The sequence below is a fragment of the Dermacentor silvarum genome, chromosome 7 (genome assembly GCF_013339745.2).
Source record: "Dermacentor silvarum isolate Dsil-2018 chromosome 7, BIME_Dsil_1.4, whole genome shotgun sequence".
In the NCBI taxonomy this organism is placed as follows: Eukaryota; Metazoa; Arthropoda; class Arachnida; order Ixodida; family Ixodidae; genus Dermacentor; species Dermacentor silvarum.
The window spans coordinates 22060742-22086308 of record NC_051160.1 but is presented as its reverse complement, the minus strand read 5'-3'; the positions used below and the strand labels follow the sequence as shown (position 1 = coordinate 22086308).

At 45.0% G+C, this 25567-nt stretch overlaps 1 protein-coding gene across 2 annotated transcripts in view; it reads right to left on the bottom strand.

The window, feature by feature from the left end:
• The window catches only part of LOC119457698 (F-box only protein 28-like), a 30038-nt gene extending 4954 nt beyond the window's left edge, over positions 1–25084 (bottom strand). Inside the window, exons 1-4 of one of the 2 annotated variants that reach the window (XM_037719345.2) lie at positions 24652–25084; positions 19361–19609; positions 15605–15863; positions 11458–11553 (exon numbers count right to left, since the gene is read on the bottom strand). In XM_037719345.2, the coding sequence (XP_037575273.1) occupies positions 11458–11553; positions 15605–15863; positions 19361–19609; positions 24652–24768 (721 nt within the window). In that variant the 5' untranslated portion in view covers positions 24769–25084. The remainder of the gene's footprint in view (positions 1–11457; positions 11554–15604; positions 15864–19360; positions 19610–24651) is intronic. The other variant, XM_037719346.2, reaches the window with a different exon arrangement.
• Between the last annotated feature and the right edge of the window lie 483 nt (positions 25085–25567).

Below are 25567 nucleotides of genomic sequence, written 5' to 3'. Positions count from 1 at the left end.
CACTCTGTGCGCCAAAGTGCACTTGCTCAAAATGACACTAAATTTGCCAGTGTGACAGGGGTATTACAGTAACCGCTGTTATGGGCCCCTCTCCCAGGCTTGAAATTATGTCAGCGGTTTATGCAACTGAAATCAGGTGCATGCTTAAAAGAAAAGTTGAAAAGAAAATCTATACTGCACAGTCCCATACGACACATCAATCTGCATTGTCTCAACGTTCATTGAAGAAAATCGTGGGGTGACCATAGAAGAGATAGCTCACGGAATAGGCTCATCCACCATGCTGGTTAACCGGATTTCAACAACCCCTTGGCAAAAAAGGAAAATTGCCGCAAGGTGGGTGCCCCATGTTCTCTCCCCCGACCAGAAAGCGAGTAGTGTTACCAATTCCCTTAGAGCTGCGAAGCCCGGACCTCGCGTATAGTGAATTCCGATTCACGTTGAGCGACCATGCTCGGACCGCGTGCAGGCGCATGGTGATCGGCGTGCCCAACGATCTCGCTCGTCAACATGAACAGACGTGTCAGTCGCGAGGGTCAGAGACAAAACCTGTCGTCCAGTCCTCAACCTTAGTTCCCCTGCAGAGGACGCTCACCCGGCTCCGGTCTCCTACCATTTATGCTAACCTTGCTCCCCCACCAAGGACGTTCAACCCGGCTCCGGTCTCCTACCATTTATGCTAACCTATGGATTGCCCTAGCCTGCAGTAGGGGAGAAGGAGGAAGAAAGTGCCCGGATGGTGGAGGGTATAAGAAGGCCAGCCAGCAGCCACGAAGAACACGTTTGCATTGCCCTAGCGTGCAGGTGCATCCACGCTGAACTTTTCTTGTACGCTGTTCTTTGGAGCACACCGCTCACCCGTAACCATGTATTAAACGTCTGTTACTTGTTCTTTCATCGCGTCCTCTTCCCTGCCGGACCCTCTCCGATGGTCAACCTGGTTCGAGCTCCAAGCAGACGCTGTTGAAGGTACCTCCACACCTCGGCGCGTAACAGTTCTCACTGCACAGTGCAATAACGATCCAGGAACTTTTGACTAAATATGGCCGGAAAACTGTCCCACCCACCGTACATCCCAGATCTGAGTCCACCGGGTTTTGACCTCTATCCGAAGTTAGAAAGTAAGTTAGAAGGTGTCCGTTACAAAAGCCTAGACAAGCTATCAATGGATGTGACCCGAGTCATCCGACAGCTCCCCAAAGATTTCGTTGTACATTTGTAGAGTTGTCCCCAAATGCTGGCAGGCAGTCATTAGCTCAGGAGGAGACTACATTGAACAGCAATAAGGTAACTTTTATTCAATATTTACCCAGCACTCTTAAAATTGTCAGTGAGCAGGACTTTTGTTATGACCCTCATACACAGTCTATTTGCAGCTGCAAGGTACACGATCATGTGTCTTGCATACTGTTCACAGTCTATGATAAACAAATATAGCTAGCAGTGCACAAATACTAGTAATGTTCTCAACTCAATCCCGAGCATGAATACTATGCAAATTTGGGCACCAAATACTCCTTTCTGTAAACATGAAAGAAAGGAGAGAGGCGAGAAGAAAAAAGTGCAAGTGTGGTCAAGTAGGAATACTGTGAAGCAGCTGTAACTGAAAGTTCATGACGATTTGATTATGACTGTGACAACAGGCACATTTTTAACAACTGAAGTGTAAAGTTTACAACTCTGTGTAACTAAATAAGAAACAGTATCACAACGCTGTCAGCTGCTACTATTAAGGCATTTAAACTCAACAAATTGATATTTATACACTTGCGTGAAATATACTAATAAGTTATGAAAATTTTTTTGAAAAACCTACATACCGTAGGTACTGATTTCAAGTAAACTGAAGAATAATAGTCGCGCCTCGATAAAATGAATGTGGATAGAACGAAGTAAATATAAAACATTTCTTACATATATCAGCGTGTAATGAATATATTTGAGATTTTTTTTGTGATTTGGTTTTTCACCACATCAGCACATTTGTAACACAACAAAATGTACCATTTATGGTGAGGATAGCAGGGTAAAAGCTGCATGTCTGCAGCTTGACTAGCCCTGCCACTCTTATATGCTTATAATTAATTAATTTAATTTATTTATTTATGGGGGTTTTACGTGCCAAAACCACAATCTGAATATGAGGCACGCCGTAGTGGGGGACTCCGGAAATTTGGACCACCTCGGATTCTATAATTAATACAGAATACTATATAACAAAGTATTTTCATATTCAATGCGACTTAATTATAACAAGATTTGACTGTATATTATGGTTGTCAGCCTCAGACACATTAACAGGTGCAGTTTACAAAATTGTGATATACAGTATCTGTTTTTCGGTGACTTATTTGTGATTTGTAAACATAGTGCTTCACATTTTTTTATACTTTATCAATTGTCAGCAATTTTTGTAAAAGAGTTTGAAGCCCTAAATAAAAAATTTTGATTTGGCTAGTCAAAGGCCTGCATAAACAAAGGATAGTTGACATCAAGTGCAGCAGCTGACTGCAAAACATCTTGCCAAACTTCTTATGATAGCTTCTTTTCAGTCATCCGACGATCCTATGGCCTCTTACATGGGCGACACAGAGTCCCATAATTGGTCATAGAATGCTGGAAGCGTGCTACAATTACCACCTCATGAAAAGGAGTGGCCAAAGAAGCAAGCTCACCTTTCTTTAGTGCTTATGGTTAATTCGATCCATGTTGGCATTTTGACAGGACGGATAAAAGATAGCGAACATGACAATAGGAGGATGATTGACATTCTTTGCAAACAAGATTTGAAAGGAGGCAGAGAACTGGAAAAATCTCCAGCAGTGCTTTCAAGGATGGAAGTTCTCTGTTTGGAATTGTCCCACCCAGATACATGAACGAACTGAAAGAATGACAGAATACTTTTGGTGAAGCTGGATGCAGGCGAGGTCGCATCGTTAGTGTGTGTGTGCCTCAAATCAGAACAAGCAGGGAAGAGAAACAAGCCTTCCGGAATAACATGACTGAAGCAGTTGGGAAGCTGGATGTCTGTAACGGTGTTATTGTTGGAGGCAGTAGCGCACCCAGGATCTCTGCCAGGGGGGGGTTGACAGTTTGCCAATACCATCTAAACAGCACTAATTTCGATTTCTTCACGGGAAATTGTCAAAAAATGCGCTTTTTGCGAGTGTGCAGACGATTGCGCGTCTTATATCTTGGTTGCAGCACTCAAATGCGTAAGGAAAGAAAATGGGTTAAACAAATGGGGGGGTTAAGTTGGCCTCAGGGGGGGGTTACAACCCCCAAATCCCCCCCCCCCGTCGGTGCGCCACTGGTTGGAGGGGACCTGAATGGACTCACTGGAGCTAGAAATGAAGGCATAGAAGCACATGGCTACGAGGTAAAGAATGGAGGGTTGGAAAAGATATCTCTCTTGCACAGGACTTTGCAGTAGTCAGCCCATCCTCCACCTAAAGGGTTGAGTACCTTATTAGGAAGTGGAGGACACAATACAGAAGGATCTCAAGGTAATGAACAAATGTGAGATCATCATACATTAGCACGTGGCACAGCAATCACCACGCAATCTTCGTAGACCTTTAAATAAAAAATTAAAAAGGGGAAAAGCAAGGAAGTAAGACTGGATAAAAAATTATACAGGTCCAACGCACATTTTTAAATTTATGGGAAGTGGTTAATGAAATGCTATAAATTTGCCCATTTTATTCTTGCGTCATTTAGCGTAAAGGAAACTGGCGCGTGCACATGTGCTCTCTCGCGCACCCGCGCTATGCAATGTGACAACTCTTATGTTCTGTTGTATTTGTTCATTTCATCTTATTTATTTTAAATGTACCGCCAACTTCTTGGCCAATCTTCCGTTGTGGCTTTGTGCCATAGTATGGAATTGATCATCATCATCATCATCATGCGGCAATCATCTCAGAGGTACTTGGCGTCAGCACAAAATAGAAGTAAAGTAGGCACCAAAAGGTTAGAAAGGTTCGCTTTACTAAACAGACTGTGCTCTTGAGGATGTATATTTGTTGCACCGAGGATATTTAAGAATCATTTATTTTATGACTGAGTACTTCCGTAGATAACAAGGCCACCAGCCTGGACACCTATAAGGGTAGTAAAGATGGTAGTGCTGCTCGGCGCGTTAACTATTCAACGACAAGACAGCAGCAGCATCCAGCCAGCAGCCATGTTCAGCAATGTCTGGGAGGGTTCGCAAAGGAAGCTTCGATTTAAAGTGTTCATGCTTGAAGCTGTCAAAATGAGGCAGAGATTCAAGGAAACTGTCTCGCACAAGATACTATCTTCCAAGATTTTCACACCAATGTGCAAGAATGGTAAGAATGTAGAAGCTATCAGGAATGGGAAGACAGGAAGTGTTAGGAGAAATTTTTTTTTGAGCCTTAGCAAAACAAAACCTGATGGTGTGAGAAAAGCCACTAGTTTTACATGAAGATGAAGCAAACAAAGAAAATACTGCAGGCAATACCTGAGGGTATATTAAGAAATGTACGAGATCCTAAAAGCAACCATAGGGAGGAAGAACAGGTCCAGGATTGCTAAAAGCCAGAGGAAGGTGATAAAGGACATCATCGACATCAAGGGAGTTGATGCAAGAACCTTGAAAAACCCAAAGGAAGTATGAAAATAGTGGAGGGATTTTCTACCATGACTGCACAATTCGGAGAATCGATATGAATAGGACAGATTGCAGAATGTACAAATTAAGCGAGTGGGAAGGGGCAGGTTATAAAGCACTGAAGAGGAAGAAAAATGGAGATTCCTTCAGATCAGACAGAAAACAAAGCTGAAGCATGGACAGCAATGGGAGAAGGAACTTGCATATTATTACAAGCCATTCCCGTGTATTGGGGAAGGCGCCAGCAAGGGGATGAAGATGACATTTGTTTGAGTCTTTTTTGGAATATATATGTGCAAGTAAATTTCGTCTTGTATGCGGAGGTGATTTCAACCTTAACATTTTGGAGGACACTCCAAGGGCATGCGATTTTATGTCATGCCTTCTTTCAGCTGGTTTCACAAATGTAATATCAACGCCAACTCGTATCACAGTATCGAGTTCATCGCTATTGGATCTACTGATTACAAATGCTGACACAGTTGTTTCTAACGCGGGTACTATTTCATCTGATATAAGCGATCATTGTCCAGTGTTCATGCAATACAGTTCTTTACAAATGCAACAGAAACATCAGCATGAGACTATCATATGTCAGCATATACTCTGATGAGGCATTGCAGGCTTTCAAGCATACTATTAGTAATACATGACTGGTCTTTCGTTTATGCTATAAGAAACGTTCATGAAGCGTACCTAAAGTTTATAGAAAGGTTTACAAATATCTATCTGTCTCATTTTCCTTTTAGAGGGTTTAAACCATCAAAGAAAATAAGAAAACCTTGGGTCACACGTGCTCTTAGGCGTATGATAAACAAGAAAAATAAGCTATTTCATGCGTTCTTGCGATCTCGGGTGGAGGGTTTATTGAAGGAATATAAAGCACTTAGAAATAAACTTAACAGTGAGCTTCGAAAAGCAAAGATAGCGTATTACGAAAACTTGTTTTCTAGTATCAGTGCTAGAAACCCAGATACTACTTGGAAAGCTATAAACAGTGTTCTGGGACGCAGCAAGATAGACCTCATGCCAGTAGAAATTACAGTGAACAATCGCGTATTGACCGGTGTAAACCTTGCCAATTGTTTCAGCAAACATTTCACTTCCAGTATAACGCCAGATAATGGTGTCTCACTCGTAGATGATTTAATTATTCGACGTCCTGAAAGCATATTTCTTAATCCCACAGATGAACCAGAAGTTTATAGAACATTTATGAGTCTTAATAATAGTAGTGCATTAGATATAGACAATCTTCAGATAAGACCTATAAAATTTGTTTTAGAGTATGTTGCCCCTGTACTTGTTTATATATTTAATTTAGCAGTGGAGTCCGGAGAATTTCCAAGTCAAATGAAGCGTTCTCGGGTGTCCGTTCTGTATAAAGGTGGAGACAAAAACATGCTGGGAAACTATCGCCCAATATCTATTATACCAGTATTTGCTAAAGGTTTCGAGAAAATGTTGCATTCCCGGTTCTCAGATTTTTCAATAAAGCTGATGTTATCAGTGATGCCCAGTTTGGTTTCCGGAAAGGAAGGTCTACGGAGTTAGCTTTGTTAAGGCTTAAGGAATTTGTTTTAGAAAACTTCTACAACAAGCTCTATACATTAGGCCTGTTCATGGATTTCACTAAGGCTTTTGATTCCCTTGACCATAATATACTATTGCATAAGCTAGAAATGTATGGTGTTCGGGGCACTCCTCTGGCTTTAGCTAAATCATATTTAACAGATAGATCACAATGCGTGTGTCTGGGAAACCATCGCTCATCTTCATTGCCGGTTAGTAGAGGTGTCCCTCAGGGAAGCGTATTAGGTCCCCTTTTTTTCAACGCCTTTATAAATGACATTGTAAACATCGACAAAGCTGTGCAATTTATCATATATGCCGATGACGCCACAGTCTTGCTGTCTGGCGAAAATGCGGATGAGTTGGTAGAAAGATGTAACCGATTATTAAGTAACATTAAAGCATGGTCACTATCAAATAAACTTAAAATTAACCCCGGGAAAACGAAGGTAATAATTTTCAGATCTAGAAACAAGACATGCAACGTTAACCAAGATATTATGTGTGCAGAACATAAAATCAACATTGTTGATGAACACAAAATCCTTGGGGTAACATTTTCATCTCATCTAAGTTGGGATTCTCACATAAATAATTTATGTAAGCAACTTTCTTTAACTACGGGAGTTTTATCGCGGTGTCGCGAAATTCTCCCAACACAAATAAAAATTAAAATATATCACGCGCTATTTCAATCACACATAAACTACTGCAGTTTGGTTTGGCTTACTACGACTCAGCGTAATATAAATAGAATACTACTTTTACAGAAGAAAGCTGTCCGTCATATTGCCAACATTGGTTATTTATCTCCGACTTCCACATACTTTTGCACTCACAGGTTAATTAAAATCGAAGATTTGTATGAGTTTCGCATCCTGCGTTCATTTTACATCTGCTCTTCTGCGTTGCAACACTTCATTCAGACTACTGCATTTCTGCAGCGTCAGAGTCATGATATCAATACTCGAAACGTGGGAAAGTGGCTTATATCCCGTTTTCGTACCGACTATAAACACCAGTCATTGAAATATAACCTTCCATATATTCTAAATAAACATAATGACTTAGAGAAACCCACAGTAAATATATTACGTGAAATATTTCTGAATTACTAATTTATTTATTCATTCAATTATCTATCAAAACACGGTCATTTGTTTCGTTCTTGTTACTTGCTATTGATATATAACTGATGTTATTTTGTCCTATTGCAGTTAGTTCTTGTATTAGTGGTGTTATCATTTCTTTCTCTTAGTAAATTAGTGTTGTACACGTATTACTGTAGAATTGTGCTGTGTTAGTTGCTTGAAATAATGTTTGTTTTGCATTGTAACACAAGTACATTGTTTTTCTTTTTTTTTTGGCTTTACCAGTAAGAGTACAGGTTCTCAATGTGTAATCATGTCTACTATCTGCGTAAATAACTAGTTTATTTTTGTGTATTATGCTTTTAAACATCTGTTATCTGTTTACCTGTCACTTGTTGCCATGTATGTATGGTCTCCTGGGCCCCGTCAAGCTGTACTCTTGCAGCTTTTAGCCCAGGAGTCCAGCCAGAATAATTTCTGGTAAATAAAGAGAATTGAATTGAATTGACATCGGAGAAGCATTCGTGTGGTGGTTGTTCTGCCATCTCAGCTTCTCTCTGAATATATTACGTAAATACATTTTCCCTTTTGTTTTCCCTGCTCTTGTGACAGAAGTGACGGTTTCCACCGCAACAGCGGCAACGTCAACGGTAGTTGTTGCCCAGCTAATAAAATCAGGCATGTTTTGTGGGACTGATGATGTCGACATTGAAGAGTGGTTGGCGATCTACGAGCGTGCAAGTAAGAACAACCGCTGGGATGATACAGTCATGTTGGCCAACATTCCTATTTTATCTGCAAGGGACAGCAATGGCGCAGTTCCAGAATCACGAAGAGGAAATCGGAAGCTAGGATACCTGCAAGGAAAAGATGCGTGCTCTATTTGGCAAGTCTCTTGGTTGAAAGATCGCTGCAAAGAAGGACCTAGCATCACGTGCGCAAACATTGACGGAATCCTACTTGTCTTACAGGTAGGATTCCGTCGGGTAGGTAGCAAAGCGGATGATGATATGGCCAAGTCTGAAAAAGTGGGACACGTCCTAAAAGAGATAGCAGATGACGCGTTCAATCTGCTAATCTGCAAGGACTGTGAAACGGTGGATGCCATCATTCAGGAGTGCAAGTGTTTTGAAAATGCCAGAAGTCGACATATTGCCCATCAGTTCACTTGACTTCCCCACACGGCAGCCACATCGTCATGCGAAGATGTACCGGTGCCACAGCTGCCGCTAACTGCAGAACATGTGATGAAGACCATAGGGTGTGAACTTGAGGTTATTACTACCCCGTGCTCCTGTGCCTGCGAGTCCAGCTCTACCATGATACAACTTGTCCAAGCCATTGTTCATCTGGAGCTATCCAATGCTGGCCTAGACTCTGTGTCTCTGACTCGCCATCTCTGACTTTAGCGATATCTAGAAGGCACAGCTCAATGATGCAGACTTGCGCTCCATAATCCACCGTCTACGCTTTCACCACTTCGACCCATCTCTCCACCTGTTTGTGCTCCATGTTGGCATTTTCTACCAATGCAATACTAACTCCGATACTTCAGACTTTTTGCTTGTACTTCCTACAACTCTCCGTTCCATTGTGCTCCAACAGCCGCACGATGCCCCCACCGCTGGACATCTTGGAGTATCCCGCACATACTACCGAGTGCGGCATCGGTTTTTATGGCCAGGCCTTTACTGTTCTGTATGTCGGTATGTTGCTGCTTGCGAGTCCTGCCAGCGCTGTAAGCGCCTGTCCTTGTTTCCCGCTGGTCCACTTCAGCCTGTGCAGATCCTAACTTTCCCATTCTATTGCGTGGGCATCGATCTGGTTGGACCATTTCAGGCTTCTTTTACGGGGAACAAGCGGATTGCCGTAGCGTGGGCATCGATCTGGTTGGACCATTTCAGGCTTCTTTTACGGGGAACAAGCGGATTGCCGTAGCTACTGACTACACCAAACAATATGCCATCACCCGGGCACTGCTGACAAGTTGTGCCACTGACATCGTGGACTTTCTGCTTCACGATGTCATTCTACGACAGCTGCTGACTGATCGCGGTCGTTCATTTCTTTCAAAAGTCGTTGACTATATCCTTCGTTCGTGTTCCCCAAATCACAAGCTCACCAAAGCCTACCATCCGTAAACAAATGGACTTACCGAGCGTCTTAACACACGCTGACCACGATGCTCTCTACGTACATTTCCACAGATCATCGGGATTGAGACAGCACTTTGCCTTTTGTGACATTCGCGTACAACTCGTCCCGCCACGACACCGCCGGCTTTTCTCCTTTCTACCTGTCGTTTGGCTGCCACCCAATGCTGCCCTTTGGGACTCTCCTGCCAGCAGCTACCTACGTTACTACAGAGTACGCCTGTGATGCTGCTGCTTGGGCTCAAAATAGCTCGCCTTGCAGATATTCTAAAAGGTCCGCAATGACAGCCACCACAGACCTGTTCACTACTCTCCAGGCTCTTTGGTCCTTCATTGGACGCCGTGCTGCCTCATGGGCCTGTCTTCAAAGCTTCTGTCTCACTACTCTGGCCCCTATAAGGTTTTCCACAAGCTCAGTGAAGTCGCATACGAGATCGCCCCAGTGGACGGTAGCTCGTCATCGTCTGTACCACCTAGTGATATCTTGCACGTAGCCTGTTTGAAGCCCTACTTCTCCGACAACAACCCTTCCCTTCCCTAAGCACCGAGACTGAGCTCCCACCGGCGAGGGTCATGCGTTACAAGATGTTCCCGTATATTGGAGAAGGCACCAGCAAGGGGATGAAGACAACAATCGGAGAAGCGCTCGTTTGGTGGTTGTTCCGCCATCTTGGCTTCTCTCTGTATATATATATTACATATATATACTTTCCATTTTGTTTTGCCTGCTCTTATTCCCGTCACAATATTAAGTGACCTCTAGACAACAATTTATAAACAAGAATGGATCCTAAACGAATGGGGCAAATGCATAATTGTTCCAGTCTACAGGCACAAGGTTGACAGTCAGAAAAGCAGGAACTACAGAAGGATCAATATATAGTCGCCTACCGATTTTCCAGACCATTGTGGGGACCGAAAAATAGTCCGAAAAATCGGAACCGTCCGAAAAACTCACTGACCCCCCAAAATTAAATTTATTAGGCTTAGAGTGGCATAAAAAACATCTCTAATAATGCCCTGCCTCATACTACGCTCCGAAGCGATCAGATTTGCTTGGATTTGGGCAAGACTGACGTCGTCTCCGTATACAGTCGACAAGAGCGTCACCGCGTTGACGATCTCTGCATAGAAGAAATGAGCCCCATTACTTCTCACCACCTGACTCTCTCGTGAAGGCACAGAAGGTGGCGCTGATCATGCAAATGCGAAGCCGCACAAACATGACACGCAAAGATTCAACAACGTTTCCGAGACACACCTCACCATGTGCAAAATAGCAACCGAAACTTAAAAAATAAATGAAAACTGATCTCGCATTAAGTGATGACGATAGTGCTGACCGAAAAAGGAAAGAGTGCCATCCCCTGGAGCGTTTTGTCAGCTAAGAAAGAGCCGGCATGGCCTCCAAAATGGTAGGGTGGCACGCTCTCTCTATTGATATTGTGCGCCTTGCAATTTTGGAGGCTATAGAGCAAGCCACTGGAGGCCAAGCCAGCAAAAAATCCAACATGGTGGCCTCTAAAACCGGGTAGCGTGGCTCGGAACGAACTTTGGGGCCTAAATTCGTCCAAAAAATTGGTCGCAAAAATGCATTAACTCTGACATGGGCACCCTGACGGTGCATTTATGAAGTCCGGAATATCCAACAAGTCCGAATTTTTGGAGTCCGAAAAATCCGTCGGTGACTGTAGTAGAAACTAATCTGGGACAAATGGATGTGAGAAAATTTGAGCCAGTTGGGTTCCAATGGAGCACCATACAGAAAAAACTCCTTGGAACACTCCACTCTACGGCAGATGGAACAGTCCCCTGTGCAAGATTGAAAGGAAATATAGGTGAAATTGTAGTGTTGTTGTAGGAAGCCTTTCGAGGGAAAAAGAAACAAAGGCTTGAGAGGAGGAGGAGCAGAAGCAAAACGAATGCCTGTAAAGTGAGAAATCATTTAAGTGAAGACCGAAAGTTCGACGACATGATGATCAAGAGGACAAATCAGTTCAAGTACCTTGGTTGAATGGCACACGAAGAAGGCAGCGAGGAAAGTGAGATGACCAGCAGAATCCAGGCAGGATTGGAGAGTTGGAAAGATGTTTCAGGAGTTCTGTGCGACAAGAAGATAAGAGCCAAGTTGAGAGGGTAGGTTCAAAGAACAGAGAGAGTGACCAACAATGCAGACTCTAATGAAGTCTATTATTCAGAACTTGCAAGAAGCCAAAATGAGAATGCCGAGACAGATTGGCGTGTTGTCATGGAAAGACGACATGCGAGAGAACGTAAAAGTCGGCAACAAGGAAGTAGGTGTTCAGGAGGAAAAACTTGGATGGTTTGGCCACAATACGAGAGCTGTATTGGCAAGAAGGCAATGACGACTGACACCAGCAGCAACCGCGTGCACCCTATCTTGAAAGCTTTCTGCAGACGGCTCATACCATTTTGCGTGCTGTGTTCTCGCCGCTCAGTTTGCGTTGAAGCAATAGACAGCACACGCCAGCTTTTTAACAGCGAGTGTCCGCGGTCATCGAGTGTGATGTGTTCCATGTTTGCCTGTGCGCGCTGACACCATACTTGTCAATTTAGTTTGTAAGCCAATGTTTCCATGTTTATACAACCGATATAATGTAAAACTATTTAAATCTGTTTTTATGCTTATATGGGCGAGGCCTGACCCATTTTGACCTATCAGGAAGGGCAAATGGCGCATCTGGAATAAAAAATTCAGAGCCATTCCACTCTGCGAAGGTGGATTACCAGCGGAGCTGTATGTGAGGTCTATACACGACCGAAGACGTGTCGTGGGCACACCGATGTTTGTGTTACATTGAATGCCGAACCTTTCCAAGAGAAACGCCAGGGACCACTTTTCGTCTGGCCGAGACAAGTCTATGTTGACATCACCCACAATTACGATGGGAGTGAAGTCGGTAGGGGTGACCCAACCAAAGGTGCATGCGCTCGGCGTTTGCGGCAAGCACGATCTTCGTCTGTGTTACGTGCTGCCCACCGTCGCCGCGCACATTCCCGCTTCTGTTCATGAAGGTGTTCTTCATAGGCGCAGTGTTCTTCCGCAGTCCGCACCGCATGCGGCCTACCCATTGCATGCGCAGAAAGGAACTGAGATAAGGTTACGTGGTTTGCCTATAGAGCCTGTGACCTCAAACTGCAATCCATACTAAACAGTGTCCCTATACCGGCTTTACTTTTTTCATTACAATATTGTTTTTATATTTTGACACTTCTGTTTGTTTGACACTTTTCTTTATTTTGACACTTCTCGCAATTAAATGCAGCTGGGGCATACCCGGCGATGCGCTTTTATCATCGTTTTTATCACCGGGATCAGCCGGCTGTGAGCTCAGGGGTGGCCGCCCTCTTTTTTGCCTCTGCACACGAACTGCTAGAACCTAACGTATAACAGCTCTGCTGTAAAACAAATTAGAGTAGTTTTACGTTATACCCGCCCAGGGTCGATTGCGGCTCTCTGGATCTGCAGGTGACATACGGTGACCCAGAAATTGTTACAGAGTCGATTGGACCGCATAATTTGAGAACATTTTCCACAATCATCATAAGCGTCAGCGCGGGAATATGTAGTTAGATTGTAGTTTCACCGATGTTTTCGGCTGTACGGCAAAGCACGTGCTGCGCCACCGCTCGACCCACTCTCCTTATTCTAGTACGCTTTAGTTGCAAAGCGCGCTTCAGAAGTACTACGCACTTCGTGTTGGTTTATTCTGTGTTTTGTTGTGGTTTCGAAGTGCGCTGCCATATTCCATTATTCCACCAAAACTCAGATTGGCCTGCTCCAAAATGAAGTTTTACCTGCTCTAAAATGACTTCGGGCAGTCCCAACACTATTTGTCTACAAAGGTGGATGTTTTTCATAAAACGCTGGAAGCGTTGAATGCTTTGGTTCTGGACCACCCCTGTATTACAGTAAGGTTTATAAGTAAGTTAGTAAGTTATAAGCGTACATAGATGCAGTTAAGGTATGGGTGAAAATTTTCCTTATGATGGCTTTATGATGGCATTATCTGAGCATGTAAAAAACGTTGCATAAAATGTTAAAAACCAACTAATATTAAGAAATGAATTTTATGCAGGGCCCAAAAAACATGGAAGTGCACATCTTTGCTGCCATTTTATATTAGGAGAAAGTTACAGAAACTGCCATATATTCTTGTGTGAGAGCTGCATTCCTAAATTTTTGTCTAAATATTTAAGAAAAAAACGATATCTAGAAAATTATTTGTGCATTGGCTACCCATCCCTCCTGTCCTAAGCACAGACATCGTCATCCGAAGCCATGTGGCCTGTACCGCACTATCTCCATATGGTATCAGCGTAGCGAATAGAGGAGCCGATACTTTCCACCCTTTGACTGAATTTTAGTGGTGGCTATTGTCGACAGGTATTTTGCCATGACGTTCTTGCCATGACGTTCTTATTCATAATGGAAGAATCTACTAACAAATTTCACCAACTTAACTTTTTAGAGACGAGTGTTGCAGACAGGCAATGTACGACAAAAATCTTGCTGACTTTCGGTGTTGAATACAAAGTTTCTGGCTAAATTTCTTTTGCCAACACTGAATGACAGGCACTAAGTGCCGTTTGCCGACTTGGACCAGGAACACAGAACAAGGAAGAAGTTTGGCACGCGACTCGGTTTCTTTTGAGAGCACGATCAGAGGAGCCAGACCGATGCAAGATCTCCGACTACAGTGGTGTCACTCATGTGATGCAAAGCAAATTGAAATGTACGCCTATGGTTCACATATGACGAGAGTTGTCTGTACTTCCATAGGTGGCTTGGGATGAAGCCCACTCCCAGTTTTCTGACTGGTTTCCCTCCTATTGAGGGACGCTGCCGTTGTTACTAAGCTTTTATCGAAAGTCGCTCCCATGGCGGCGGCGTCACGCGCGACTGCACCGCGAGAAAAGCGTCCCGCTCGGAAATAAGCTGCACACAGTTATGAGGACTCGAAAACGAGTCTGAAGATGATGGCAAACCAGATTCAAGCTCTGACGGCGACAACGTTTTGAGTCAACCCAGGACATCCACAGCTTCTCACCGGTGAGTTTCGTTTACAGCCTTGAGCGGTCTCCTTCCTCGTGCGCGCTTATATGCTGATCTTTGTGCACGATCTGAGAGCTACACTGATTATCTGCAGGGTGTGTACTTTGCTTGGTCAGGAACACTGGCAACAAAGAAAATTCACACCAAGAAGGCCGCCCTAAACACGTATTGGCGCAGCACTACAGAGCAACACAAGACAGTTTACAACGGCATGGGATTTCTTTCTGCTCTTCCTCACTGCGGAGGTGATAAAGACCACCTGGAAAAAAACAAACGTGATTGGATGCATATTCTGGAGTGGCCCAGCTACGCTGAGAGAGATGGGTCCTGGAAAGAGGCGGCTCCAGATGAACTGGTAAGTTTATTCGACTTCTCATCAGACCATCCTCAGAAGATGCCGACAAGGTGGAACTGCAAAATGTGTTACGAGGGCCGCTAAATTTAACAAAAAACAAACGCTTTGTGCAAAAAATGCGGAGTCCACCTACACTTCACAAGAACCAGGAACTGCTTCACCGCATGGCACAAGCGATGAAGCAGTTCCTGGTCTTAGTTTCTTTTTTGTATCCAAAGAATGGCAGTGTACTGAGCGTTTATTTTTTTCAGACACTATTCCTGGGTGATTTATCTTTGAAATGTATATTCTTAATTTCTTTTGATATTAATACTTTTGTAGATATCACGCTTTTTGATTGTTGTTTTTACGAACGGGCCACCAAACTGGCCTTTTGTAGAATTTTTGTGTATTACCTAATCAATTTTTTTGCTTTGCAACAACGTATGTTTTTTGAAAGAGCATTTCATTATGTACAATTTGTGATGCTGCAATGTGCGCTGGAATGTTATTTGTGGTGGCAAAATTTTTTCTCTCTGAAACCAATAAAAAACAACCATTTTCTCGCTGTAACGGAACAGTTAAAGCAGCCCTGCATTATTTTAGTAGCACTGCCCTAGAACCCTGAAGTGACCAGTCTAATATGCTATTATGCATGTCGCATTTCTCTGCAGGCTTCTGGGCCAAATATTGGTCAAACAGAAAGAGTGAGGTGGTCAGCGAAAATTGTTGGAAGCCCACCTAGCTCAGAGCTGCGGGGCACTGTTGCACTGGCAGCACACGGTCCATGGTGTCCTGCACCAATGAATCCCAGAGTGGGCTTCATGGGCCCCACATGGAGCTTGAGGCCCGGTGCAATGCGCTCATCAAAGTGCTCCATGGCCATCGACGAGATGTCGCGCAGCTCTTGCAGAATCTCGTGAGCACGTGGAGGTGTTGTCGTGCAGCCGTTTCCAGCCCCTTGAACCAGGCGTAAAACCCTGAATATCTCGTCGATAACCTGCAGCATGGGACACAAGGCAAGTCAAGATTGGATATCCATCCATCCATCCATCCATCCACCCAATCACGATTATGAAATTGATACATCAATTATACTATATGGCGAGAAATGCCACTCAAGAACTTATATGCACTGATTTAAAGGAATGTAGAGACCAACATTTTGGGTTGTTAATTTTTGACTGACCACCGTTTTTATTCTAAGGCGAGGGTACAGTTAAGGGACCCCCCCAAAAGAAAGTACTAAAGTATGCACATTAATATCAGGCAAAGTTGGTGTTTTTTTTTTTTTTTCACCCTTTCTTTCCCTTTTTCTTTCTTTGTAGATTTCTTTGCAGAACATCAATATAAACACTTTCATCAGGGGTGGGACTCCTGCACCAATTTGATACAAATGCCAGTTCTTGTGCCGAACACAGAAAATTGACTGAAATTGCGCCACACTGTGCCAGAATGGCTTTGTCATGTGTGCTCCAGCAGTGGCTGCTAACAGCGAGCGAATTCATTCTGCGAAAAAGAGTGCAGCCGTTCACATTCCTGTGACGGCGCCTCTCGCACAGTTCATCGTAATTTTCGTGATTATAAGGCTTATAACACTGGACTTCTTGGCGCTTCAAGCAAGTGGCCAGCGTGCGTGCGGCTACTCCCGGCTGTTGCTGTCAGAACGGCCAGGGCAGCTGTATTTAGAGTGTACTAGAATACGGTTGAGCGGGCCGAGCAGTGCGGCGCTCCCTAGCTGAGGCGCAAAACAACGAAAAGTAGACTCAGGTCGCTGCGAGTGAACTAGATATTAGAGATGCGCACGCCTCAGGGGGTTCATCGGGCGAGCGTCTCTGTCCCCAGGGCTGGTATAACGTAAAATTATTCCAATATGTTTTTATACCCATATGGGAGAGGCCTGAGCCAGTTTGATCTATCACGAAGGGCTAATGGAGGATTTGGAATAAGAAGTTGCAGTTTTGCCCGAAAGGCAAAGCATTGGTTACCATAGCAAATTAGTACTATACGGAGATGCGAACAATAGTAGGTTTACCGGCTGTATAAACTTGTAAACATTCACTTAGTAAATTAACAAGTGTGGTGTCACACGTGCACAAGCAAACATGCACACATCGCACTCGATTACCGCAGAAATTCACTGTCAAAACGCTGGAGGGAGAAAGTGCGGCAGCGAGCGAATTGACCTTCGTGCTGCCTCTCGCTTCAACGCGAACTAAGCGGCGAAAAAACAGCGCACACGAAGCTATCAGCACTCGCTCTCTGTGCCCGTCGCAGGTCGCTTTCAAGATAGGGCCCGTGCGGACGCGCCATCCAAGGCAGTCGCCGGAGTAACCTCTGGGTCTGCGGTGACATATGGTGACCCAGGAATTATGTCGCCGCGCCAATTTGACCACATAATTCGAGAACATTTTCTGCTATCACCATGAGCGTAGACACAGGAGTATAGTTCGATCGTAGTGCCACCAATGTTTTCGGCTTAACAGAAAAGCATACGCCGTGCTGCCGCTTGACCCACTCCTCCATATTCTAGTACACTATAGCTGCAAAGCACGCTACTACTACGCGCCTCGTGTTGGTTTATTGTGTGTTTCGTCGTGGTTTCGAAGTGCACTGCCATGTTCCATATTTATTCCATCAAAATTCAGATTGTACTGCTGCAAACTGCTTCAAAATGAAATTTTATTTCCTCCAAATTACTCCAAAATGCAATTTTGTCTGCTCCAAACTGCTCCGAAATTTAATTTTACTTGCTCCAAAATGACTTTGAGCAGTCCCACCCCTGCTTTCATCCTTGTGTGTGTACATTGTTTGCACCTGTGCACATATTTGCAATTGTGTAATAAACTCAGCTGATGTCCTGCACTCGTCCCGTCTGTCTCTTCTGTTTATATGTGTGCATGTCTTCGAATTCTGCACTGCGAATATGAATGCTGCTTTTTACCGTCTGCGCCCAGTCAAAACACTTTGTCTGTGGAGCATCCAAATAATGGCCCAATATCGATGGCATTCTGACCTCCTGTCAACTTGCGCTGCACCAATGATGGCTACACTAAAGAGAATAGCAAACTGTGCAGATCAGTACTGGTCGATGTCTGAAAGGTAGCACAAGAAATTACACAGGACAAAATAGACAGAATAACCGGACAAAGCGATGTCTGGTCGCCTTTCTTCTTTCATTCTATGTATGTTTTCACATTATCCTCCAAAGCATGGATGACTACCCGCGGAGTGGTTATGTAGAGTCACACGATAAGTCCATACTTTCATCTGTCGCGCAGATGAGCCTTAACGAGCTGGTGATAACCCACAGAACCCAGTTGGCGCAAAAAATGGGAAAGCACTTCTGCTTCCTGGAGGAAAGCTGGAAAACAAAACTTTGTAAGCAATAGAAGATTGCCACGAAGCACAGTATGTTCCAGTGTCAAACTGGATACCTCATTGGTACTCAGGACAACATAACTTCACTATCTCTTCAGAGGGGGAAAAAAAGTTAAACCCCTCCCCTACCAGGAACAGAGGGGGGGGGGGGCATGCGAAGCTTCTCCAACCCTAGGGGAGGAATTGGTTAGTTTTTTGAGCATTTGAGACGTTCACGGGCCACTGCTGTTCCTTCAACGCTGCCTGCTCTTCAGCAGAACGAATCAAACGCGGCCTCCGCATCTGACTGCCAGGCCTGAACTGGCAGGAACCGGCGGGCGTGAGGTGAGCGAACACATGATCGCACCCTTTCCCTCCTCTGGAGGCAGGGGACGCCTGTAATTGGCTGGGGGTATGGCATGATCGTGCGCACCAGCTGTGGGCGCCGCGTTTACTTCTTCATGCATATAAAACCCAGCTTTAAAGGTCGTGTATGATGAACCGACAATGGCTGAATCGGTTAGCGTGGTGGTCTCGCAAACTGGAGGTTGGTGGCTCGATTCCGCAGCCTGATGAGCAATTTTTATTTTCACGTGGCTTGGGTTTTTTCGTACGCCAACATCAACACCGGCACAAGTGAGGCAATACAAGCCTCGCTTGCAAAGCACTCTATCGATTCTATTCATTATACATTATTTGATAAAACATTTTCCAGGCCTTTGTATAAGAGCTGAGCTGTAATCAGTGCTGGCATACTAATTCGATATTCCCTTCAAGAGTAGATGGTACTTACATCTCAATGTCTAAGTACCAAATTATGTTACTGATAGCAACATTCTTGCTATGCACTAAGAGTTGACTCTGAGAATGTATGGCAGCTAGCTTTCTTTCTGCACAAAATTTGCAAGAACTAAACTTCCATGCTAAATTCTTTCATATTCGATTTGAAATTTACTGTTTGGTATTTGCACACCCCTAAAACCAAATGTCTAAAAGATAAACCGAAATAGCCAAAACTTAGCTGCTACTGCAGGGCACGTTTTCCCCCACGTGCAGGGAGGCTGCAGATTTTTCTTGCACAGAATTTTTTTCTTTTCAGAAACAGAAAGCAGCAGGACATGTGGCAGGGAACTTCACCTTGCCAGGGATAAAGCAGCACAAGTTCATGTCCATATACTTCATGAAGGTCATGCTGAGTAGGGACAGGCGGGTCTCGATGCTGGTGAGTATCTCACAGTGGCGCGCAAGCGGATGAGTCCGCCGTTCGGACTCTCGTCGTGGAAGCTGCTTCTTGACAGCCTTGAGACACTGCGCATGGAATCGCTCGGCCCGGAAGAATCCCTGGTTCAACAGCCTCTGGCAGCATGCATTGAAGTGACGGCTCACCTGCGCACGCGAGGAACAAGAATGACCAGTGGTCGGTCAGCACTTGAAATGAGCTACAACAGTCAAGCAACCACACTTTTCTTACTTTATAAAATAACGAATATTACTATTTTACCCTCAGGGTTTGCACATTACAGAGGAAAAGGGTGTACTACAAAGCAAAAACAAGATAAAAAAAAGATCAACAGTTGCGCAATAACAAAAGCTGAAAACACACGTACACAAACAAACCAAGCATAGCCGTTCCAAAGTACGAGCTATAAGAAAAAAAAATAAGAAGGCAGAAGACGAAATAAACCATACTACAGAGGCGATATATAGAAAAGCAACAAATTAATTAATGACCTGTTCATTGAAATGGGTGGCACTCTGGCCTATGCTGGGGGGCTAAAGGACAATAAAGTGCAGTTAACATATTTAGCTTAAAGTGGCATGTACTTGCGACAGTGGCATAAAACTGAGTGGAAGTAGTTGCGACATTATTCCAGCTCAGGTGTCTTTACAGAGGAAACAGGCACTAGAAGACAATATGCTGCACCAAACTTTTACCTTGATGACAGGTGAAGGAATTTTCACTGTGCAGAGGCGTATGTATGTTGGTGGTTTAAACTGCAAAAGGTACACGTTACAAACCTAGGTTTTCAACTTACTTGGTAATACCGTATAGACTCATGCAAGGGCTGTGCTTTCTTTTCACAATTTTGACAAGGTGTGGCCCTTACACGAGACTGACCATTTTGGTCAAAATGGCGCCACCTTTACTTGTGCACACCCCAGACCCCTGGATGTACCATTGCATCAGAGGTCAATGCGCAGCTCTCGCAGCATCGGGGCACCGAACGCGATTGCTTCTCCATTGAAATTTTTTTCTCTCCAAATTTTGGGCTGCCAAGTTGGGCGTGCAGCCCCTAGAAGAGTCTGTACGGTAGTTGCTGTCGGGGCTTAGGCTATGAAGCACCATGGTAGGCTGCTCCAGAATAATTTAAACCATCACATACCTAAGTTGCACACATAAGCATTTTCCTTAATTTTTTATTTTTTTTTTCATTCCACCCACAATGGAATGCAGCCACAAAGCTACAGCAGCAGGTACTCCACTGCTGCTCACAGATACAGGGAGTGCTGGAAAATGGCTGTTTTTTATGACTCAAAGCTGACTTTACAATGTATGCTGTCAATCCTTTGATCGCAACCAGTTGGCATTGAAAATTGTGGAAGTTCACCACCATGCGAGAGAGAGAGAGAAAAACACTGCGAGATCACTGATAATGCTTATGCAGACAAGGCTGCTGGGGCATTGCCATTAAGAAGACTACTGGATTTCAATTAATAGGACAGACGCTGCAAAGCAGGTTCACCAGCTGGCATGCCCACTTACATTAGCTAAGCGGAATATCCCAAATATAAGGTGCACCAGACTGCATAAACTAAACTTCGCCGCAACTCCAATCTCCACTCGGACTGCACCAACTCCTAACCTCTCCTGTGTCAGGTGTGGTTAGGAGTTGCCTTTACAAAAGCTTATTCAACAATAACTAGAATGTCCGACAGGGCTGCAATGCGATGTAGAGAGAGAATAAACTCTATACAGAACAGCACAGCTCTGCAGTGCGTGTTCCCTCAGTCCACGAGACCCAGCGGCCTTGCTGCCCTTCTCACTCGGTTGGCCAGTTCCGAGCCGGTCCGTCGAGTCAGAGCTGGACAGCGCTGCCTCCCATTGCTTTGTGTTATGGATGTGAACTTTGGTGTGCATGCCCATGCCATGTGGTAGAGCACTGCGCATTCACCGCAGTGTGGGCGTGGTACAGACTCAAGTGTGGATATGTGTTTGTAGTTTCTGCCAATACTATAGCTTTCTCTTGCGCGAGAGCGTTATGCAGCAAAGATTGTGTTGTCTTCGTGACAGGCGATAGTGTTGTAGGATGCGCGTATACATTAATGGTATCGACTCAGCATGTCCCTCTCACGGCTCCCGGTGTGCATGCGCTTGGGCGCAGGCGTGCGTTTGCCGACTGGTGCGCAAGGACTCATGCCCTGGAGTCCACACAGTGTGTATGTTTGAGGGGAGTTGGTCTCATCGCATTCTGAGTGGAGCGCAATGTCATGTATGCGGCCGTAAAAAGAACATTGCCCACTTATTGTGCCACTGTTCTTGATTTGATTTAAGGAGTCAAGCATGCATTGGAAAAACTGGACAATCATACACTGTCCATGCAGTTGCTACTTGAAACACCATCGCCACCGTTCATCAACCCGCAATGCAGTGAAGGCACTCTTGTCCTTTAGGATACAACTTGTGTATGCGCGAATTCCTGTAGACTGCATGGCACCGTGAGCGCAATGACGTGTATTTACTGCACGTTCCTTTCCTGTCTCATCTGCGTATTCCTGTTATTCTACCCCATCTTAAAGTAGACAACCTGACGACTATGGTTTAGCATCCCTCTTCCCTCTTATGGACACCGAGCTGTGCTCCCTGCAGGAAAGCAAAAATAGACCCTCTTATCCCGTGCAACCTCCTTCACTCACTCTCTCTCTCTCTCAAAAGTGAACAAATGCAGCTTTTAAACAGTCATATAAACACCAGAGAATAACAGCAGGATAGTGTTATCAAGACTTTGCTAGATGTGTTGGCTGCAAGGTGAAACACGCACAATACTTGGCCCACACTGAAGATTTCTCCAAGTAACAATGCAGGCAAATTTGTTTTGTTGGTAAACTTAACAAAGCAAAGGCTAAAAGAGTGTGCATACATATATAATGCAAGTGGTGACTGATGTGCCCCCAGTTCTTCTGCGTTATTTAGCCCCATCTACTGCAAATATATACTAAGTGTTACTAAAACAGAATTACGCAACTGAGAAAACATTTAGATATTGCTACGAGGCACTGCAGTAGTTAACTATGATAACAGGGCTGACGAAGACGACGATCGCCAATAGTCGCACGCACGGGCTTCATCTTGTATGCCTGTCTTCTGCCCGTTGTATATATCGTGTAAATATATTGTCAAGAGTCTTTTCTCCCCATAACATTTTGGTGGAGGTGCGGGGTACATGTCCTTTTTTTGTTACTTGGTTAAGATTCCGGTAGTCAATACAGAAGCACCAGCTGTCCTTTTTAACGAGCACGACAGGAGATGCCCATGGGCTCGAAGAAGGTTTGATGATATCACGGGCAAGCATTTTGTCAACTTCCCTCTGTATAACTTGGCGCTCAGCGGAGGATACATGATAGGGACGTTGGTGCATGGGTTTGGCATCACCGGTGTGAATCCGATGCTTGACAACAGTTGTTTGGCCCAGTGGTCGAGCTTCATAAATAAAACCACAGCAGTAGCATGTATAAACTACTGTTCCTTTATTTTTATTTTACCATAAAGCTGCTGAGGGGACTTCCATGACAACTTTCGTGCATCGACGATGAAGGCCGGCGGCGGGCTCGGTATCAAATGCCAATCAAAGAAGAGCCAGCAAGGCAGCCTGCATCAGAGCTCCAAATTTGCTTTGCAGCGTAATTATCAAGAGTTATAGAATAAAAGTTACTTTGCTTATATGTCACTCAAATAGACAACTTAGCGCATTTATCTTAGCCAGTAATTTGTAAATGTTTATTTCTCACGTCGTGTTTCACCGGGCCCATTTTAGAGGTCAGCTAGGAGGGGTCTAAATCAGACTTGTATGTGATGAATTACATGAGCTACAACACCGCCCTTACATCCGGCCCACACATCGAGCAACTTTTCAGTCTCGCTGCTGGTGAGAAAACGAGGGAAGATGACCGATAAAAATTTTGAAAAGCAATTGGCAGTAAAGGTAAACAATATGTGAAGGGCTGCAGACGACAAACTGAAAGAGCCAGTCATTCTATTTACTCCATTTGCGGAATGTGAATAACGGTTGGGAGGAAAGTATAGTAGAAGTAATCACATTATTTAATTAATTGTAATCGGTTAACTTTATTTCTTTTTCCTGTAACATGTACAAGTACATTTTGCGGGTATCGCGACTGGGTCTTTTGGCTAAGATCAACCGTCAGCGTCCACAGGCCTACCGGGTAACCTGCCTGCCTTCTAATCTGGGATGGCTCAGCCCGTCACCACCGGCCCTCAAGGGAGGGGGAGCACCTGCGAGGATGGCGTAGAGACGTGCTCTCGCTTAGATCGTTCTGGGGACCCCGTACTAGGGGTCCCTCCCACACTAACCTCTTACTACCATTTTTTTGTAATAAAGTGTTAACTCTCTATCTGCCCCCCAAGGAACACTGAACGTGCCCGAAGACACCACGTCCATTGACGAAATCACAATCATAGACAGCACTGATGAAACGATTGGCTATGACGGGGTTCTGTTGATAATTTTAAAGGGAAAACGCAGATTCATGTAGGATATACTGAAGCATATGAAAAGGGTCGGGTAGAGCGAAGAAATTGCACCGTATGATATGAAATGTTTACAAACTTGATTTCGAACAGTGGTAAAACAGAGCCCTAGGACTTTCGAAGGGTGTGCTTCTCTGTCCTTGATGCACGAGTTGCTCGGATTGGCACACATCTGCGTGCACACTGGTGCTGCCGTATCTTTCATCAAGCATGTGCATGACAAACAGGGAGGCCATCGCGATCTTGTATGACGATATCAGGCATAACCACAGAACAAAGAAACGAAAAGCAGAAACTCGATTCAAGCTGCGACCGATGTGCGCCAATAGCAACCAAATTTTATACCGCATTCACAGCATATGTGGCGAAAGCGCTGCAGAAGGAATCGCATCAGCAGCAGTCAAGTTCCTCGGGGTCGCAACAACCGCGATCGGCCATACCCATTGCAAAAACTCTGCCTGCACAAACACAACACGGTCCAAACCAGTATGCTGCGGCAGCTACAGCCGCACAGGCGCAATACGAAGACTGGCGACGAGAACATTCCACGTAGTCTACGCGTTCCAGTCGCAACCAAGCTCGCCCCCGGAGAAACAAAAACAACCTACATCCCCACGCGTTTAACTCAAAAGGACGCGAAAGCAGTGGAGAATGCGCTCACCCTTCGATAGACACTGATTTCGTCGTAGGACAAGTAACCCAGAATGTGATCGATGATCTCGATCGGCAGGCTCTCCACGGTGAAAATTCGGTCGCGGCTGTAAGGTTCTAGCTCCATCTTGCCCCCGCGGCGCTGTCTCTTTCGCACGAACGCCGATTTTTTTCTCGCAGCTATCGTGCCCGTTCAGTTCATGCTCCGTCCCTAGCAGACGAAGCAGCCGTTGATGGTGCAGACAGCGTTGTCCCACTGATGCAGGCGATGCGAGCAGCGAGAGCGACGAGCGCCCGAACTTTTCTCGCACGGGTACGCCGACCTGCGCTGCGTCGGCTAGGTGTTGGCTAGGTTCTGACTGCTGACTGCTGCCCGCCCCGAAAAGCCTAGCACAGGCTACGGATACGCCATGGATGCGCGACGGACGCGACAGCTACAAGCGGAGGAGAGGGCACAGAGGAAAGAGGGTAATCAAGAGTGCACTAGAATGGGAGAGTGGGTCCAGCGAACGCCTTGGCAAGCGCCAAGGGTGATGCAGAAAACGCTGAAATTGCGGCGGCGCTGCCGCTCGCCTTATTCTGAAGTAAAGGAAGCATTATTCTGAAGTAAAGAAGGCAATCTCCGGCTGTTTCGGCGAGTGCGAAACTATGTTTCGGCAGCGCCCATTGGCTGAGGCGAGCTGGTTCTTTATTCTATGGGCCGAGTAGCTGTCGTCTGCTCGACGCACCTTCGTTGTTGCAACGTTTGCATCGTTTCCGTCGTTATTTTCTCCGTTTTATTTACTACAGGTCGGTGGGGAATGCAATCACCGTTTCCGCCACCGAGTATCAAAACTATATGCAGCAGAGTGAAACGCGTGTCAAAGCTCCCTAGGGACTCCGGCGCGCGGGGCCGCTCTTTCAGGGGAAGGCGATGGTGGCGCCAC